The 20711-nt window shown below is 38.3% G+C and overlaps 1 protein-coding gene and 1 long non-coding RNA gene across 2 annotated transcripts; one reads left to right on the top strand and one right to left on the bottom strand.

Moving 5' to 3' along the window:
• The first annotated feature begins 4992 nt into the window (after positions 1-4992).
• ogfrl1 (opioid growth factor receptor-like 1) lies at positions 4993-14023 on the top strand. Its single transcript, XM_044373610.1, has 7 exons — positions 4993-5336; positions 6515-6601; positions 6787-6865; positions 7120-7198; positions 7537-7603; positions 8825-8970; positions 9957-14023. The coding sequence occupies exons 1-7, from the start codon at positions 5151-5153 to the stop codon at positions 10507-10509; spliced, it is 1197 nt and encodes a 398-aa protein (XP_044229545.1). The 5' UTR covers positions 4993-5150; the 3' UTR covers positions 10510-14023.
• A 3222-nt stretch (positions 14024-17245) lies between these two features.
• Positions 17246-19218, bottom strand: LOC122997483. The gene is made up of 3 exons (XR_006407216.1): positions 18979-19218; positions 18002-18168; positions 17246-17406 (listed from the first exon to the last, which is right to left on the bottom strand). It is a non-coding gene; the product is annotated as an uncharacterized LOC122997483 (long non-coding RNA).
• Positions 19219-20711: the final 1493 nt, after the last annotated feature.

The following is a 20711-nucleotide window of genomic DNA, read 5'->3' as shown; positions in this document are numbered from 1 at the left end:
CAGTTCGTGCTTATCACGACTTCACAACAACAGATGAGCCTAAACATCATAAAGGACTATAAAAAATATACAATTAATTTTTGCTGCTCTGCTTTAATTGCATTCATGATTGGCTTATTTTTTGCTACTCTGGATGCATCTTATATGTATTGTGTGTCCATGCCAATTCAGCTTAGGCCAGTGCTACTTTATTCTCTCGCTCTCAGTTCAACATTGCAATGTTTTTTGTTACCTTCTGCATCTTATAGTCTCCTGGAGTTACATATTTGTTTGTAATGTATTTGACTTGTACAGCATATACTGTATAAAGAGATTTCTATTCTCACAACACATACATCCTCTGATTTTATTTCATTTGAATAAAATGGTACTTAAGTTTATTTTGCTGGTGCCCCAATTTATGCCACTGATGAAGTGCTCTGGTATAAATGTCACTTCCATTGAGCGTGTTATTTTCTGAACAAGTCTCTACTAAAATAAAAGCAAGGTTGTCCACTATGCTAAATGCAACAGAGGCAACTATAGCATATTTATAAAATGTTAACATCTTAGCTTTTTGTGCCATTAATATAAAGCTCAGATTTAATTAATATAATTAATTGATTAGTCTAAATTAATCTGCCATTATTTTAATAATTCATTAATCATTCAAGTCATTTTTCAAGCAAAAATTCAAAATATTCTCTAGTTCCACCTTTGCATTTGTGGATTTTCTGCTTTTCTTTTGACTGTAAACTGAAAGTCTTTGGTTTTCGTCTTGTCATTCAGACAAAACAAGTGATTTGAAGTTGGGCTTGAAAAAATTGTAACAGTTAAAATTGGTGATTTTCACTATTTTCTGACATCTTACAGACCAAACAATGAATTGATTGATTGAGAAAAAATATCTTAGTTGCAGCCCTACATTAATGCTTGGTTCTTACACTGTGTAGCAGTGAGAGTATACGCTGTCACTATACAGCATGAGGGTCATTATTTCCCAACAGGATTACGCATAGCATTGCCAGAACACATTAGAGGAAACAGGCCAGGGTGAAAGCAATAAAATACTTACTGGCAGAAAACTCCTTTGTGACTGACACAATATTGGAGCAATGAAATGATAAGAGTATGTAAAGACAGTGTCGCTCTGTTATTTTGTGCCTTAGCATAAGGCTCATATTTAGATGAAATGTTTACATACTTGGAGCCTCACAGGCTGTTTCTCAATCCTCAGATTAGGAAAAGATCAACTTTAAGTCAGCTCTGTTCACCTCTACAACAAAGTTGTTGTTATCGCTGACTGTGTGACTGTCACTGTTCACTCGTAAACAGATTTTCTAAGAAGTTGCAAATACATTTCCCTGAACATCTCTGTAGTTCAGTTGATTGAATTTTAGTAGTCATCTGATCTGGAATTTCCACCATTAACAGAAATTGATTTATGGCAGTCAGAAATCTCCTGCAGTCATGTGGTGCTTGGGAAATCAAACATTCACAACCTCCAACTGCACTCACTTTCATAGAGAAATCTATCATGCACACACTCATCTAGAAAGGCATACATATAACAGCTGTCACTAAAAATACTATAAAAGAATCACTTCCATTCCTCTATTTGCTGACAAGACGAGACTACTGTGCTATTGACTCACAGGTGTCTCAATCTCCAGTTTCACTTGACATTTCAACATTTCACAGATCTTCTTTCCAACTAGAAAAAAGACTTTTACACTGACCTCTGCAGCAGCGGCCCCAGCTGGAGGGCTGAATGCACTTTATAATCAGAGTCACATCAATGTCACAGGTGTTGTTCATGTTGGCTTGTTGTTCTGAAGCCTCCCCTCCAGGTGAGTCTTCTTCCCAGTGTAAGGTACAGGCGGATACTGATTTTATTTGGGGTGAAGTCATTTTTAACTTGTTATATTTTGGTAGAATTTAATTTTGAAGAAAAGGACACCTAAACTGTGAACTAAAAAGCCAGGATGATACTAAAATACTAAAATACAAACACTAATATCAATACTAAAGTCAATTTAATGATACAGTAAAAAAAAAAATGTATGCATTACTATTAAAGATCCCAATTAATAATGAGAAAACTTAATAAATGGCTAATATTAGCCCCATACTGGTAGTTACTGGTTTCCTTTATCTTGGGTCTGAGGATTACCTAGTATAGACGTCATCACACCTTGTTGTGAGAAAGACTGAACTAAACTACTTTTTCCTGAAATTCTGAACTGAGAGTAAATTAGAATAAAATAGAATACAATATACTTTAATGTCCTCATGGGGAAATTTGTCTTGGACCCCGCACTGCAGTTCTGTTCCCAGAACAATAAATCCAAAAAGAAATTAGAGCAATGACTGGCCATTTTATTGTCTGACTTTCCACAAAATGTTTATGGTTAGTACTGATTTGAAATGACAATTAAAATGCAAACAAACTGTACATTTGCGGGGTGGTTTCCAAACAAGAGAAGTACTGTATACTAACAATGATTCTGTAGCTGCTGTGTTGTGAGAAAAAAGGACAGGCGCAAGTATGAAACCCAACACAAGTCATACAGTAGGAACTATTTCATTATACTGCCCCGTAGGTCCGAGTACATTGTTCTCACTACACATTATAATGTGAAATATGTATAATAATAATGTGAGACTTAAAACTCTGAAATATAATCGAACATCTCGCTCAAACACTAGAAATTCATATTGGATTCTTGTACAGGAGCAGAGCTTGTTTCTCTTTTCAAAGCAGAAAACACATTATACAGTCTACCATACTGTCCATATTGGATTATGGAGATATCTTGTATGCTCATGCTGCTGCCACCACCCTTAAACCCTCGGACCCTATCTACCACAGTGCTATTCAATTCATTGCAGCAGACAGCTATCACACTCGCCACTGTGAGTTATATGAAAAGGTCGGATGGTCATCACTGTCATCTAGAAGGCACCGGCAGACCTGTGTCTTCATTTATAAGGCCTTGCTATTTAAGTTACGAAGTTATTTAACATCCCTTGTTGAGCTCAGAGCTAATAACTATGACAGGAGGTCACAGAGCGGTTTGGCTTTAAAAGTTCCTCATACAAACTCTGAACCGGGGAAGACTGGTTTCAGGTACTATGCACCGTACTACTGGAATACTACAACGCAGCTTAAAGCTAGAGACACTTGTTCCCCTGAGGGCCTTTACAAGCTGTTATTCTTCATAATGTTTGTGATTGAAGTAGTGTGTCTGGGTGTGTATGATGTTTGTTGATGTGAATGAACCGTCTTATTGTGTATCCGGTGTATACGTATGTAACCTGTTCTCAGGTCTCTCTTGCAAAAGATGATCTTGATCTCAATGAGATTTCCTGAATAAATAAAGCTTGATAATAATAATAATAATAATAATAATAATAATATTTTTTCACAGAAAGGCTTTTAAGTAATTTTTTTGCCATGCATGGTAGGAATATGATCAAGCATTATAGGTGGCCTCAATTACTAGATTTTGACAAGCAATAAAGCCATAAATTTGAGTGAAAAGACCAGAATTTTCATATACCTTCTTTTTAGTTAAAAGTTAATATTTTAAAATTACAGCTGAGACTGTCCTAAATGTGAGCCTTCTCCCTTTGTTCCTGGTGTGACATTGATAATCTCAGGAGGGGGTACCATAACCTCCTCCTGTCCCAGTGTCACGTGACGCAGCTCTGGTCCTGATGCTGCTACTACTGTTCTGTATAGGGAGTGATTAATGCCACACAGTAGCCGGGTGAGGAAAAAGCAAAGGGTCTGTCAGAAGCATTATGGAATATAAAACCATGGGTTGAACATAGTATCACCTTCTTGAGGAATAAATTACAATAGAAAATATATATTTTATAAGCATTTTATTAAAAAAAAGTAATGCAAGGAAATATATACAAACAAAAATGTATAAACAATTATTGCATGGTTAAATGTGTTGTGAATTAGTGGGACTTTTAGGATTGTACATTATGATTTTGTATGATCATAAAATACATTTGAGACACAATGGACACACTCTTTCTGTATTCCACTACACATATATTTGATGTACTATGTAAACAACAGATTTTACAAAAAACAAAAACAAAGAGAAAAGGAAAAGTCCAACAGCCATACTGAATGAAAATAAACATCATTCTTGTTCTGCATCACATGTAGCTGAATGGAAAATTAGTTTTCATAAATTATGGCACATGGCAAAGACTTTGAAAGGGTAATGTTAGCTCTAAGAGCTCTGGTAACTTTAAAGTTACCAGAGAATATAACATTACGTTAGTGAACTAACCTTAACGTATTGAAGAACTTTCCATTAATTACTTCTGTAACGTTACAACTGATGATACTTTGATAGTGGCTCCACTTAACACTGGTTTGCTCTCTTCTCCTTCTCTCTTGGGTTTTGAACGAAAGTACTTTTTTCTGCTCAAAATATTTCTTGGTGGAATGCAATATCTCAGGAGAACACAAAAGTATCTCAGGATGGACGTAAAAGTATTTTTTTTTTTCACCCATCTATTTTTTTCTCCCTCATGTCCCCTTAGGGGCTCCATATGAACCACTAAAGTTAGGCATGATACAAGATGAATACATTTCCATTTTCGTTATCTTCGCCACCATCTTGACCGTAGAGAGCCAAGAGGGACAACAGAGTGAGAATTATATCTTCTTTGTTTGGGAGGGGAGAGCGAGGTGAGACTATAATATACAAAAACACTTGATTAAAAACTTTGCATATATCCATATCAGAAAACTTACACATGGTAGAGATCTGCACTCTACTGAGTCCACCGTTCTAGTTAGTTGTTTAATTAGTTTAACATATACTAACACTATCAGAGGTCATCTGATAATATTTTTTTAGCAGCTATCGAGACAATCAATACGTATTTAGTTCACAATTTACTGTTTGCGGCTTTAAGACTTCTTCCCGTTCCTCTGCGGCACTAACCACCTCTCATACAGAAACACGCATCATCGTTGCTGATCTGGAAATTCCCTTTTCTGCCATTTAAAAGCTCAGCTGAGGGCAGTGTGAGCCCAGCGCTCTGCAAACCAAAAAACGAGGTTGTGTGCAAAATTATGTAGTATTTTGTGCAAAGAAGAGAATAATAAAAGAGAGCAGGTGTTGCATGTTTTTTAAATGGGAAATCTGTTGGGCAGCTGGCGTTTCAAGGAGCCGAGCACCGTTGAGGAATGCGACTCGACGTGGGGGTCGGACTCAGAGAGCGACGAGCCGGCGGCTGAAGATGACAGCGGCATCTCCGAGACCGTCAGCCCGGCGGAGAGCGACCGGGCCGCGGGAGACCCCGGAGACACGTCGCCGCAGGTACAGTGAGGGTTATGTTTGATGCATTTGTTGGTATAATGACATGTGTATCACCGGCAGCGAATAATATTGACAAGGCCAGGACATAGAAAGGGCAACCGAGCAGCCCCGAGACATGCCACTGTTTTGCTTGGAGAGCATACAGTTAAAGCCAAACTTAATTCAAAAATATGTCAATTTTACATAATCCTGGTTATAGGCAAACATATACACTGTCATGGTGTGAACTTTACTGGTTCGCTTCAACGTGGCATTAAATTCACCAAACAGTGCTTCATTTAATTGGTTAATGACTCTCAAATTTGAGATGAATTGACATAAATTGATATAACCATACAGACTTACATAACATGTTGCTAATATAGTAAACTATATTATTATTATGTACTGTATGGTGTGGTGATGTTATGTTTGCAAACATGGCATTATAGACGAGCTGCATACATTATTTTCTTGGTTAAAGATAGTTGGTTTTTCCCAATATTGCTTTTCCATTTGAAGTTACTGTCTCTGCCTGCTGGTTTATGTAGGAAATAAAAGCACTTCATCAATGATAGACTCAAGATTATGATCCCTGTGACATAATTTATGATAATAGCAGACTGGATGGTTGTTATTAGACTATTTCACACTGTTTTAGAATATTAAAATCAGCAGGTTGTATCAGGCTGTAGGACTATTTGAGAAAAGATGGAAAAATTAAGAAATCTCATGCAGTGTATAGCTCTAGGTTTTTTTTTTTTTGAACAGTGGCAGTATGATACTGTATAATTCATACACTGTACAGTATACAGTGTAGATGTATTATATATAACAGGATTAGGCCCAGTGTAACACTGTGAGCCTTTCTGACCAGCGTAAGTTAGCATGACCCAGATTTTTTATTTGAGAATCAGATCTAGTTTCCAGCGTTCTTTTGTAACAATTGCACGGCAGCGCTGATGTGAATTGTCCTCCTTTGCTAGAAAGAAATGGATGATGACAGCCCTCGACCTCAAAGCAAAGTCAGTGCTTTCAATGCAGCTGAATGGCAGATGAGTGCTTCACTGCATCTGTGAAAACACTGGATGTTTTATTTTCAGGCTCACATTTGAGCAGAATTTCTTGCTTTGTCTTTTTCTCTTTTTTTTTAAATTTCTTTCCTCCTTCATTCTTTCATTCCTTCCTTTCTCCCTCAGCTGACTGACTCCCCAGAGTCTGTTCCAAAGATGAAGAGGAGTTTCTACGCTGCCAGGGACCTCTACAAATACCGTCACAGCTACCCGGTACACGCAGACACACACATACATGCACTGTAACAGGAAAATCATGTAATTGTGGTGCCATTTATAGCCAAAAATGTAGACACACAATGCACATGGCTGCTTTTTCACACACACACACACACACACACACTAATGTAGACAACCTGTGTGATGTCTTTCATCTGTCTGTGTGTGTGTGTGAGTAGAACTTCAGAAAGTCCCGGCTACCCAATGAGTACCGTAACCTGCGCTTCTACCTGAACAAGATCCCTCTAGTACCTGATGGTGAGATCCCCTACACACACACACACACACACACACACACACACACACACTATGCATGCAGACCTACTGACTGTGTGGAGAGAGGCAGTGTTGGCTTTGGGATTAGGGAGTTTTGTTTGGCTAAAGGTCATGTTTGACTGTGAAAGACCAGCAGATTAGTGAATTGATCCAATGTTTAAACACGCTTGCTTACCCACACACACACACTATAATGCATGTGTGGGAGCTAATTATTCCCTGTCATCTTTTCTCAGGTATCTATATAGAGGAGATTCTGACAAAGTGGAGAGGCGACTATGACAAACTGGAGCACAATCACACCTACATTCAGTGGTGAGACATGTCATCAGTCTATTTTGATTTTGATATACCTTACGTGATACCTTATGTGACTGCTCAAACTCTTAATTAACTGGATTGATAATTGCATGGTATAAGCCACAGTAATTGACTCGTCAAAGCTGCTTTTTCAATCAACTCGTCTAAAAACCTGAAAAACCGAAAAATCGGCTGCAGATCCTGAATGTAAATGTTGGTCTTAGCAGAAACATCTAAAGACAGTTTTTAACTGTCAACCATGTTATTTAGCTTTTTTAAAAGTGTTTTCATTACAGTCAGGAAATCCATTTTAATTTGTTCGTGTGGTGTTCTATTCATTCTCTGTGTGGCAGGCTGTTCCCGTTAAGAGAACAAGGGCTCAACTTCTACGCACATGAACTGACTCAGGACGAGATCAAAGTAAGACACACGCAAGCGGACATGCATATAGAAACTCTACACACATTGTTTGTATCCTGACATCATTTTTAATTGCGTATGTTACTATCGGAGCTGCTAACTGATTTGTTTGCACTTCCTCATTGCACAAGTGTTCACCATGGTTGAGTGATAGAGTGCATCCTCTGTTTGCCCCATAAATGAAAACAGTCCTTTTATTAGATGGGATATTTTGCATGTTTAAAGATGGGTTCATATTTTTTTTTTTTTTTTTTTGTAGTCAAAAGCCCAAATGAACATTGAAACAGGTTTTTCTTGCTGTAAACATTCCTCCTGTTCATGAAAGCACATTTGAAGGGGTTAATATCCAGTATGAACAGAAGGAATGATTAAAGCGAGGAAAACCTCTTTCACTGTTCATATGGACACCTGACTGTTATTTTAATACATACTTGAAAAATTGTGAATCTGTCCTTTAAATGAAAGTGTACTGAAAGCAGTTGCAGTCAAGAAAAAAGTATGAGTAATAAAAATCAGCTTTTGGTGTGACCTAAATGGTAAATGGACTGCATTTATATAACGCTTCTAGTCTACCAGCCACTCAAAGCAATTGACATCATATGTCAACATTCACACACACATTCATACACTGATGGCAGAAGCTGCCATGCAAGGTGCCAACCCGCTCATCAGGAGTGATACAGCACTTTACAATGTTTCTAATGCTCACTCATGCACAAAGCAATTTGGGATTCAGTACCTTACTCACGGACACTTCAACATACAGACTGTAGGAGCCGTGGATTGAACCACTGACCTTCTGATTAGTGGAAGATCCGCTCTACCTCCTGAGCCGCAGCCACCCAGCCAAGCTATGTTTAGGCATAGCTGCCATCCTTGGCATAGACTCTTAAGTGGGAACTCTACTGGAGGGATGAACACCAGTCTTCCCAAAGATTTCCCTCATTTGGTAGTTAATGATGGTTACTAACAGTTAATTTTTCTATGGTTGCATCAATTGGAATTTACACTCCCTTGTTATTTGTGCAAACTTGTCTTTGACCAAATTGACATGCGGTTTTGGTGATCCAATCTTAAATTTGACAAGAAAGCATTTACAGATTTATTTTATGTCCATGTGCTCCATCATGTGATCACCCCAAATGCAGTGTTAATGCCAAACAGAGAGGTGGTCTTGTACCTGTCAGTGGGTTTCTGATCTGCTGTGTCGAATCCTCTCAGGAATTCCAAAGCACTCGGGAAGCCAAGCGGAGATTCCTGGCAGCCTATTCCCTGATGTTGGACTTCTACGGCCTCAAGCTGCTGGATAAGAGCGGGAATGTTGCTCGGGCTCCCAACTGGCAGGAGCGCTTCCAGCACCTTAATGAGTAAGCACACACACACACACACACACACACACACACACACACACACACACACACACACACACACACACATAAACACATTATGCAGCAGCTTAGGGGTATAAAGCTGCAGCCAGGATTTGTGTGAACTTATCGCTCGGTTGCCAATCGCTGCTTTTTTGTCCCTTAGCAAGGCAATTATTCGAAATCCTGTTCAACTTAATTGTTTCCTCTATCACCAGCCAAATGTGAAACAACATGTTTTAAGTCAACAAACAGATGGTTAAAGGGTAGTTTAAAGGGAGGATAGTTTTTTGTCTTTCACATCTTATTTCTATGGTTCCACGGCCTGAGAGAAGTCACTGCGTTTTGTTGTCAAGGAAGCTCCTGAATGTCACATGTTAGGGGTTTTTACTTTGAAGTATATTTTTCTCCTTCTACCCAGCATAGTCTCACTGCTGTTACAATACCTCCTCAAATAACAACCCCCCTCTAAACCCTACCATCTGATGCTAATTGTTGCCATTATCTCAACCGCATGAAAAACAACAAATTCTTTTCCATAAAGCAGCTGCCCATTAGGGTTTTATTCCCTTCTCTTGCTCTTAATATCCCATCAAATATGCACAACGACTTTTGCATCTGGTTTCTAGATTCCTCTCAGGCCAAACAACCATCAGAAACAAACAAACCCATCCACCTTATCCCTAGCCCCTTTTGTAATTATGGGTATGACCTCCAGTTGTTCCCTTTACTGAACTGGCCTCTGTGAGAGTTAGCGGTATGCTAACTTCCCTCTTCTTTTTGGGCAAAATAAATAACTTGGGCACACAACCCTTCACTCTCTGGGGTCTAAAGGCCAGTTTAGATTAAAGATTTGCAACGAGACAAAACTGTTTTAGAATGTTGCAGAGAAAAGTTGCAGAGGTGTAAACTGGCCCGTCTCAGCTTGACTCAAGCTGGCTGGTGGTGTCACCTACGACTCAGGCTTCTGCTTTGTTTTTTTGAAGGTCCCAGCACAACTACCTGCGGATCACCCGCATCCTGAAGTCCCTGGGCGAGCTCGGCTATGAGGCCTTCAAGGCCCCGCTGGTTCGCCTGTTCTTGGAGGAGTCGCTGTGCCACAACACCCTTCCCAACATGCAGCACAGTGTGTTGGAGTACTACGTCTACACCATCCGCCTGCCAGCCACCCGCAGGCGCCTGCTACGCTATGCCCGCCAGCACTACAGGCCTGCCCACGCCTTCCTCTGGGGTCCGCCACCTAAGAGACGTGGTGGTGCTGGTACTGGAGGTGGCATGGGGGCTGGAAGTAGTGGAATCAGAGCGCCTGCTCCAACACCAGAAGAACAAAGGAGGGGGGAGGAGAGCATCACCTCCACTTCTGCACGTAGTGGGATTTTTATGTCTTCTCATGATGCCATGGCATGCCAAGACCTGGCAGGAGGAGGGCTGAAGGGCTGCGCAGGACTCAGCTCCAGCATGGCTGGACTGGATGGAACGTTGATGATGATGGGAGTTAGAGGAGAGAGGAACGAGTACAATGAGATTGTTCCTTTGTAGGGAGCCAGTGTGTTGAATAGGGTTTGATTAATACTTGGTTTTGAACACAGAAACAGCTGTTTTTAAAAAGGAACCAATTCAATTGTTAAGGGGAAAAAAACAACAATTCATTGTTTATGCCAGAACTTAGCAGGGTTATAAAGCTTCTGGAAGACCCTGTAGGACACTGAAACCCAGGGTCATGACAATAGTAGTAAAACATATTCATAGATCTTTAGAATCTGATAAACATGTTATTAGAATCTCTTCAGGTTAAGGGCTTACCATAAACGGCAATGACATTATTTCTTTGCCGAAAGGGATGGTGGGGTGGAAGGTCTTATTTTGAGCCAAGCTAAGGAAACTCGCCTTGGATGGAATCCCAAAACCATCTTAAACAGTTGAGACCCAAATGTGTCTTGCAAGGCTTTTCCTCACCAGGGCTATAAACACAACTTAGACAGAAAATTGCCTTATTTAATGCCGTGGGCTAGAACTCTGGCAAATGTGAAATGTGGTTTCTGACACTGAAGACCATTTTAAAACCAAAGGTGTCTGCTGATTGGCATGTTGGTCTTACGGAGGAATAGTTCTGCTTACTCATCAAACACTGAAGCTACAGCTCCACTGAGCCACAAGCTGGACTGAGCTCACTTTACACAAGCACTGTAAAGTAAATATTATAATGTGAAGAGGGAGATCAGGGAGATTATTTTTTTTAATTTTTCAAATTCTTTGAAAAACATAAGGGACAGAAAAGACAAAGAGAATGACTTAAAAGGGCAGGGGTGAGCCAGTTTGTAATAGCAATACTTTTAAATCCTATTTTCTGAGATTGACTTGAAGTTTTGTTGTTAATCTCTGATAGTACTAGCAGGCACAATGTAATATTTATCTATTCTGCAATTTTATTTTACTCTAAAAGTTGATAGTAGCTGCTCCCTTTGAAAGTTGTACAAAACTGTAGAGCAAAAAAAACAAAAAAACAAAATTTAATGACTTGTTATCAATAAAGACAAAGTTAAGAATAGATAGGCTTTTTAGTGACATCACTACTTTCCTGTCAAGTGCGACTGGCACCATGGAGGAACGTTGATGATGGCCAAATGTAGTTTGTAACAACAGGTCAAGGAAAAAGATTTCTGCTGTTGTTTAAGGCAAAAGAAATCTGTTTCAAAATGTAGCTTACTGTGACACAGTAATCTGTCTTTCATAGCCCTGTTGACTCCACAAAAATAATATCAAACTGTCAGCTTCACAACTAGCCTAGTTTCTGCAAGATACATTTTCTAGTGATAATGTAGCTACATCAGTTAGCTAGTGTTAACAGAGATGTGGTTAACTAACCACTGGTTTAAAGCTGTCACTATTTCAAGAAAGTCAGGTTTGAACATGTAAGAACTATTATGTAATTTGCTCCAATTAAGTTGAATGTTTTCAGCGCTAGCCAAAATTGTTAACGTTGCAGATAGCAGTTCCTTTCGATTTTGGTGCTTCACTGAGTGACAAGCCAACAGGTGACTTTAGATTGGTTGTTGTGTAACGTTACTGTAAGAAAGTTGCATTTTTAAAAGGCTGCAAGCAGCCTCGCTTTTATCAACATTTTTTCCATCTATTGTGTTGAATCCAAAATGCTTCCAAAAAGCTTTTTTCTCGGGCGGTTTGGTGTCATTATCTTTTCAGCACAGCTAGCTAGCTTCTTTCATTTTGCGGTAAGGAAGCTAATTAATTGAGTTTACTGATAGGGCTACAGGTCATGCATTAGATCAGTGACATTGCATTTTACCAGCAGGTGCAACCTGCTGTGCTTATAGACTGAGTATTGAATTGGGACAGATCATTACAGATTGAATATAAAAAAAGTTCCACATTCAAATGGTAGTTTGAATTTCAAATAAAAGATGACAGCTCTACTATGGTTTCATAGCTTATGTCGATGCTTTACATAGAATCCACAATCCTTCATGTATAACATTGGTGAAATGTTGTATTGTTAGTTAAAAACAGCACAGAACCATCATGCTGTTCACAGCTGTTATTGGCCAAGAGCAGAATATGGACTTTCAGTGTGGCTGCCACTGGGTGTGATGTGTCACCTGAATGTCCTCTATTCTTAACTGAACAAGATGACTGGATGTGGTCTGTGACTAATGTTATGAAAGCAGACAGGTGATGTGTGTTGCACTTTTTTGACAATCTGTGTCTTCCTGTTGAAAGTGCTGTAGGTTTCTCCAAATCGCTGAAAACAAACCTACATTTTCAGGAACTTGCTGCTTCATGAACATGATTGATTGGACTCATATTGTCTCACCTTGCAATATTTTGGCTAAGTGATATGTGAAATTAAACAAACACCCATATTCCATGATATACTATATATACATAGTAGGTGGTGATACTGTTGACTTTATCCCTCTGAATCTGTCGGTTCAAAGCTTCTAGGTGTAAATGCACAGTATTTTTGTTAGATATTAACTGCTGTAAAATTGTTCATTTACCTGTCAAAAATTGGTCTACAGAAATAATGTTTCCCATAGAACTGTACTCCTATGAGTGTGCAGTAGTCTCTAAATTAGCATGCATTAATCCACTGAATTAACTCTCCACTGAAAGGCAGGGTTACTGTAGCAGCTGTCAAGGCAGTGTGAAGCAGGTTTTACTGCAAGATTTTACACTCACCTGGGAAGCTGTCAAGTATTATCATATCCTCCTCAGAAGTTGACAGCATTACCTTTTTGTGTTAAGTTTTTAATAAAAGGCCAATGTTAGCCTGACATCAGGAAGCATGTATTGGTCTGTCCAGTCAGCCAGTAGGGACAGACATTTGCATTCCTGGTTGCAATAGAAAGATATCTGTGAAATTAAAAGCCATGCAAGGTGTAAGACAGCAATGGTGCATATGAGCAGGATTTTAACATTTTTCCTGACTTTGTCAGCTGTTCTTCCTATCGAGTAAGACCTTGATTATCATTAGTTGACAAGGTCTTTACATTTCTCCCCAGCCAAGTATATCTGATATAATTGTAAAAAAAATAACTTTTCAGGTGAATTGTGTGATAACATGGACTTAATATTGAATTTGTAGTATATTGTAAGTATATATACATATAAATATGTATGTGTGTGTGTGAGTGTGTATGCGTATGTATCTGATATTCTTAAGTGCCTCTTTTGTATTTTTTATGTTTATCTGTATGCTGTATCTTTCCCAACTAATTTCCTGTACATCCTGTTTTTTGTACAGCATTTTGATATTTACATTATTGTTTGCATTATGGTCATATACGGTATGAGTATTAATGTACAGTAATAGCAGGAATAAATTCCATTAGAATTGGTTAAGAGGAGAGGTTAATATTATATAACACTTGAAAATGGTTTGTATCTGGCTTATTTTAAAAAAAATGTGATTGTTCCACAGATGAATATTCACTATGCTTGCTGGTATTGTTCAGCACATTTGCCACCCTTATGCCCTACAATGTGAAATTTGCCACGATTAACTCAAATAAAAATGGGGATGTGGATTAAGAAATTTGTCATGTGGAAGTGTTTAAACAAAGTGAGCACTGTATGAAGCTCTGTGTATCGCATAAAGTTCTCTCCTGGAAGCAGAAATAATCCCATCAATTGAAGTAACTCTAAGTGGTTGGAGCCAAAAACCAAGTTTGTGTGTTAAATGCTGAACAGATACCACAAATGAGCTCACAGTTGAGGATTAGACATGCAAAGAGATTCACTTTCTAATACTGAATATAACTAAGATTATCTCTGACTTCTGAAACATCAGTAAAGTCAGAACCTCTAATCTGACTGGAACTAATGCAGTATTAATATGCGCATCGATGGCACATGCAATAGTAATGCGCACCGCAAAACAAAGAAAAAATGCTCCCTCAGGAAAAGAGCAAATGACAGATAACTGCTTATGTAAGACAGAAGTTCAAAGAAAAAATAGAAAGCACAACTGCTAGCAAACATATGAAAAGCTAGCACTGTTGGTATGGACTGGTTAGCCATATTAAAGCTGGAAACACAATTGAGGATTGTTGAAACCTAGAAAGACACAAAATGACCAACTTCCTCCAGTATACACAGATTGTTCAGTTTTAACAGTTAGAAAAGGAGCATACTGATACAGTACAGTGACAAACTACACCTTACCACCAGGAAGACTATGATTACACCTCTGACAGGAAACCTCTCCAGTCCCACCACTGTACCCAAACAGCAGTGGGCATCCATTTAACCCTGATTTTGGACGATCACTACAGATCGCAGCCCTTGGAGGCAACTTGATTAAACATAATTACATTGTTATTGATGACATTAATAAAATGGTAGACACTGTGAAGAATTCAATTGTATGCTTTCTGTCAAGTACAGCATAGTTATTTGCTCCTTAAATTAAATGTTCAGTGCTCCTTTGAAAGAAAATCTGTATCTAACAGGAAAAAAAATCATGACGGTGGCCCCTGTCTGTGCATTAATCACTTATATGTGCCACTGTTTGCCAAAAGGCTATTTTTATCTGTAGTCCCTGGACAGATGTTACAAAGTCACCCTAAAAAAGAATATAGAAATTTCCCTCGGAACTTATATATATATTGTCATTCAAATAATTTCATTTTAAACTATATTTGCATAAAGCAGTAGAACAGTGATTTGACTGATTTAAACAGCCTACCATGATACGCAAAAGAGCCACGAACTTGAATAACAACCCACATTAGCTTTCTGGCTGATGTCTCCTTATCTACAAATAAAGACATGTCTTGCACTTTGGCTTTTTGAATAAGCTACCAAACAAACACTCACTTAGGGGAAGGTGACTAGGCAGCTAATTACCTAGTCAGGTGTAGCACAGCTTATACAGTGAACATCTTAAAGTGTATCTGCAAATGTCAACATTGATCAGTTCAGATGCTAAATGGTATAGTTCTTATTCTCTAATACCACTGCTAACAAAACAGTCTGTCCTTACAGACTGCCAGTGCAAGTTTGCTTACTTTGTCTCTCTGTGCATCTGCTGCTTCAGCTCATTCCAACACATACACTGTTGTGCCCACTCAGAGGCTTAGAGAGTAAAGGAGTGTTTCTGATTCATTCGAAGACTTTTTTTTCCCTCCTTTCTGTAATGAAAAAAATTAGTACTACATGTAAAAATCATTCTGAATTTGATTTTTGACTGAAGGAAGGGACAACTAATTCTCAGCTGGACTTTAATCCACAATATTTCAACCAGTAAGGTAAACATGAATGTATATTCATGATCATGTACAGTATGTGACGTATGGTTTTTAATACTGAATATTATAGGATACTAATTAGATATTAAAAAATGACAGTTGTTTTCAGTTATCATTTATCTTTCACTAATTAATTAATTTGGAAGAGCACATCAACTCTCTGGGGATGCTTGCTCTCACATTTACACTCCAAACATACAGTTTACCCAACATATTCAATGAACCTGCAACAAGCCCTCCTGCTGAGTACATCTTTTGTCTCATGGTTTTTCTCTTTTTCATTCTAACGTTGACATTATGTAGTGTGAATAAATGATAGCAGTGATTTAACACTTCAGTTTAAATGTACCTGACAGCCTGAAGTGAGAATCAGCACTCAGTGTTCTCAGTATATTTTTTTCTTTCTTTTTTCACACAACCACACACACAAATTAACATATGGAACATTCATTCGAAGTCTGTATCTGAGGATGATAATTTGAGCACTATTGTAGACCCTTTAGTTTGTTTCTATGAGAGCACATTTCATTTCCGAAGTTGAGGTACAGGCATAGTTCTGCTACAGGACGATATGATGCCCAGGGGTTTGCACTAGGAACTACACCTGGTACAGTCTGAGTTGGCAGCTGATGCGGGTACAAATCTTTCAATCTTAGTCATCAGAAATGCCCTTTTCTCCTTGACTGCTTTGCTACTGACACACCCTCAACCACAACCTTTCTCTCACTTCAGCACAGTCAGTTTCACAGCAAGTCACTGAACAGACACAGGTGAGGATAAAAAGATAACGTGCTCCTGACAAAAATGTCAAGTTTCTGGGGAAAAGTCTCACCATGTGTCCTTAGAAAAAAGTCCAGAGTTTAGAGTAAGTGGAACCTATGTAAACTACACCTCAAGTTAGTTTTTTAAAATCCCTCATTAACACTGAAATAATCGATTTGGCTAACTAAGAACAGAGCTATACTGCTTGTTTGTATCTGGCCTTACTTGTTTTCTATGATAGATATGTAACAAAAATAGCTAAATTTAACCTATTTATATAGTCTGACTTCAAGGCTAGCAATGTGGGTAACCATCTTAGAAGGACACAAAAACTCTCTCCCAAGACAGAATAATGTAAGATTTTCCTGTTTTCCCCTTTTACCAACATTACATGAATGCAGCATGAGGCACAATGACAGTACACTGGAAGGCTTCTGTAATGTTAGCCAACTATACCAAAAAAACACAGGCTAGCTAGATTAGGTTGCTAAAATTAGCTACATTCTTACCTGTCCAATAAATTTAATGTTGATTCTGTAACACTAGCTACGTTTCTTTAGAGTCTGAAGCTCCCTGTGCTGTTAAAATGATGCATTCTTGGTTACTCGGGTTTGGAAGAAAGTAAACCAAGTGCAGAGCATATGGTGGGTATCATCTTGAAGGGATCAATGTACTTTGCAGTGTTTTGGATAAGCTTGACAATGGTGATAATGAGACCAGAAAAACACAAAATAACAATGGCCATGTTTATTTCTGGTATTTCCAGTTAATAGCCTCATATCATGCACTGTGTGCTGTAGCCTAAAGTCACCAGCTTCTGTTACACTTGGTTGAAAAGAGTCATCAGGATCCATAACTGTAGGGTAATTTCATGTTTCAATTGTGGTCACAGCAGTTAAGAGTTTTGCTTGGAAACTTGCATTAAGGAACATTAGGGATGTTATTTGCATAAAACTTATTTAATTTATCATCTTTCTTCATAAGACAGTTATACTGTTATTTTCAGTCATGTCCAGAAAAGAGATATGTTACCCTGTTGACAGGCATAAAACATCAATGCACATTCATGTGGGGTTACATTACACTGTGGCAGCTAAACAGACAGCAGATAATTTGCTGGTAAATGTATTCACTAAAATTACATATTACAAAGGTCTTCATTTGTCAGAAAGCTTGACAACCTTTATTTAAATTCATAATATAGTTTGGGGGTATTGCTAACCATTCATTAACTACATGGCCAGTTCTGAAGCTTCTTACAGTCATGTGATGCCTGTGCCTTCCAGAGCCAAGACAAGAAAGAAATACACTCTGAATCTCCAGTATAAAGGACACATCTGTTGCAGCAGATCTGCCAGCTGAATAATAGGATTAAAGTTCTCAGTAAAGAGAGCTGGAGAGGCACTATAGGAGTCTTACATTATACGAATAGCAAACCGACTGAAGAACTCTCGAACAAGTGTTTTCTCCACAATGAAGTTGGATGATAATAAGAAGGATACGATTAGAAAGCTTCCCGCCGCCAGGAGAGGGCTTAAGCAGAAAGATGTGACGGCCGGAGTCTTCAAAGAACATGAGCTCTGCTGTGGTGCGACTCATCTCATTCCTACTGAACCTTTCTTCTTTTTCCCATCAGTGACAGAGTCGATCCTTCCACTCGTCTTTGCTGCTGTTGATGAGCTTTGATGAGATGCGAGTGTCACGGGAGCAGCTCACACACTTCTGAATGTCACTACCACCGTAGGTATGATCAAAACATGATGCATTTTGTAAACATATTTAAAATGACAAAAATATGACAAAAATAATAAAAGATGAAAGAGTGAAAAGTGAAAAATATGTTTACTTTTATGGCCTGTCACCTGGTCTGATATAGCTTTGGTTGAACAGCTAGTCAGATCTGGTTGTCACAAAATGAACATGTTAAGAGTAGGTTTGTCAAGGTGCTGTGCCTTCCAACAAATCATTAAAAATAGGCTATATAGCTGGGAAAATAACAAGCGCCTTTGGAAATGAACTACTGTTTGTTATTTAATGCCTTAAGAACTGTGATTTGAGTGAAATTTATTGTCTTTTCAGCAGAGAAACAGAAAAATCCAAGTTTACAGCTCTTTTTGCCATGCGAAAAAAGTCAGGCTTACGCTGTTGCTGCAGTAATGATTGATATTTTTGTGGCGTGTCCTTTTGTGGAGCGTATTTAGAGTGGCTAAAAAACACATGGTACTATTTCATTTTGTTTAAAAAATTTCTTGTACTGTAGCTGTGTGTGAGGCCTGGTCCCACCATAAAATGGTACAGCGAAGTATTAGCTTGCGAGCTAACTGCTAACATGCTAGCCAGCTGGGAACATGCACTAATCAGCTTGCAGAAAAAACAAAAAAACAAAAAACATAACAAGGTACATACCACCTCATTTGAGGACAAATAAAAGAAAACTTTAACATTATAACAATATTATGTAGGAAATATTATTTCTTACTATAGCCGTTCTGTCACCGTAGGTTTAAGTGTTGCTGAGGAATTACATGTTTCTTTGCCAATAAACTTTCAAAATCTGACACTGTTTAATGTTATGTTCTTCAGCACATGAAGGTTAGTCTCCATAAATATTTGGTATGTTACTATAATACAATGTGTACTACAGTTCTAGCAGCTCCACAGTAGCACTACGTAGCACAAAGTTTCTCCACAACCTCAAAAGCCACTGAAATGGCAGAGTCTTTAGACTGTAATTACACCCATTGGCATAGTGACTAAGAGTTATAAAGTCAGTTAGCTAAAAGTTATTAATTCAGCTAGTTAACTTTTCAACAAAAAACAAGTAGCACACCAACATATAATGATTTTCAATACTTGGCTCACTATGTGGTCTAGGCTACTGAGTCCAATCAACAAAACCATCCCATCTCTACAGTTCAACCTGAGAAATCAAGATTTGGATTTTGGAAATTGATGGAAATAAATAACACTTTGAAAATAGCAATGATACCACACTATGGCATATATAATTACACATTAGTGTTTGTATATGTGTATCTCCTATACATGTATTGTATATGTATCCATATTGTGTGCTCAGGCAGAAAAAGTGACTTAGTGTGTGCTGAGGAGGTGTAGAACCACTTCTCTGCTCATTATAGAGTGTGAAATGTGTTTGGTTGAGTGTGAAAGATGTCATAAAGCTCGGCAGAGCTGAGAGGAACTGCAGAGTCAGGTGATAATTCTCTGTGGGTTCATCACTATCAGTGACCCCTTTCACATTACACATAATTATTTGATCCAGTGTTAATATAAAAATATTGATTCCTGCATCTTTATTTTTTAAAAGTAGTTTTGAATTTCAGAGCATACATTTTCTAAGAATACATGTAAAAATTATTGTGTAGTATTGTATTTTTTGTGTTTTTATGTCATGACCGTCCCTCCCCGGAAATGTCAAATGATGATGATGTCAGCCTCCCCACTCACTCACTCATTTAAATATTTGTTTCCCATGTTAGCTGTTGACACTAAATTATTGAAGCAAGACACCAGCAAAATGCTGCATGTGTGACTTTAAAGGGGAACTCCACCAATTTTACACATCAAAGTCTGTTTACAGGTGTTGGGGAGTACTGATGCATATATGGAAAGAATTGTATTTAGTCAATTGTGGCTCTAGAAAAAGCGGCGCAAAATTGTCCCAAGTGATTTCACTTGTGTCAGTGTCAGTTGGAGCTGAGGATATGTTTGGAAATGAAAACAATTTGGGCCTCTGTAGCCCGCTCCTCATCTCTTCTTGAGGCTAACAGGCAACTACTAGCATAACATACCCAAATCTCCGACTTAAGAAGTTGCATTGTGAGTAATGTAGGTGGCAGGTTTTGACAAGGAGGAAGAATGTGTGGAGAAGAAAAAGAGATGATATCAGAATATGATATATCTGGTTCTTCTGCATTTATTTTGATACTTCTAAAAAATGCAAGATGTTGACTTTTGTACATACAGTATTGCACGTTATAGTGATCTGTTTTATGCTCATTTGTGTGACAGTAAGCTTAAGCATCCTTTTCAGTTGAATATGTGCTCACTTATTGGAGTCTGTTTGTGCTTGCCAATTTCTTTATGTCATATGTGTGTATGTGTGTGTCTCCAGTTTGGCACTTTTTTTCTGCTTTGTTGCCCAACAACAGATGGCGTCTCCATGTGCTTCCTGTCCTCTCGTCTTCCATT

The sequence above is a fragment of the Thunnus albacares genome, chromosome 14 (assembly GCF_914725855.1).
Source record: "Thunnus albacares chromosome 14, fThuAlb1.1, whole genome shotgun sequence".
In the NCBI taxonomy this organism is placed as follows: domain Eukaryota; kingdom Metazoa; phylum Chordata; class Actinopteri; order Scombriformes; family Scombridae; genus Thunnus; species Thunnus albacares.
This window is presented reverse-complemented; position numbering and strand designations above follow the sequence as displayed.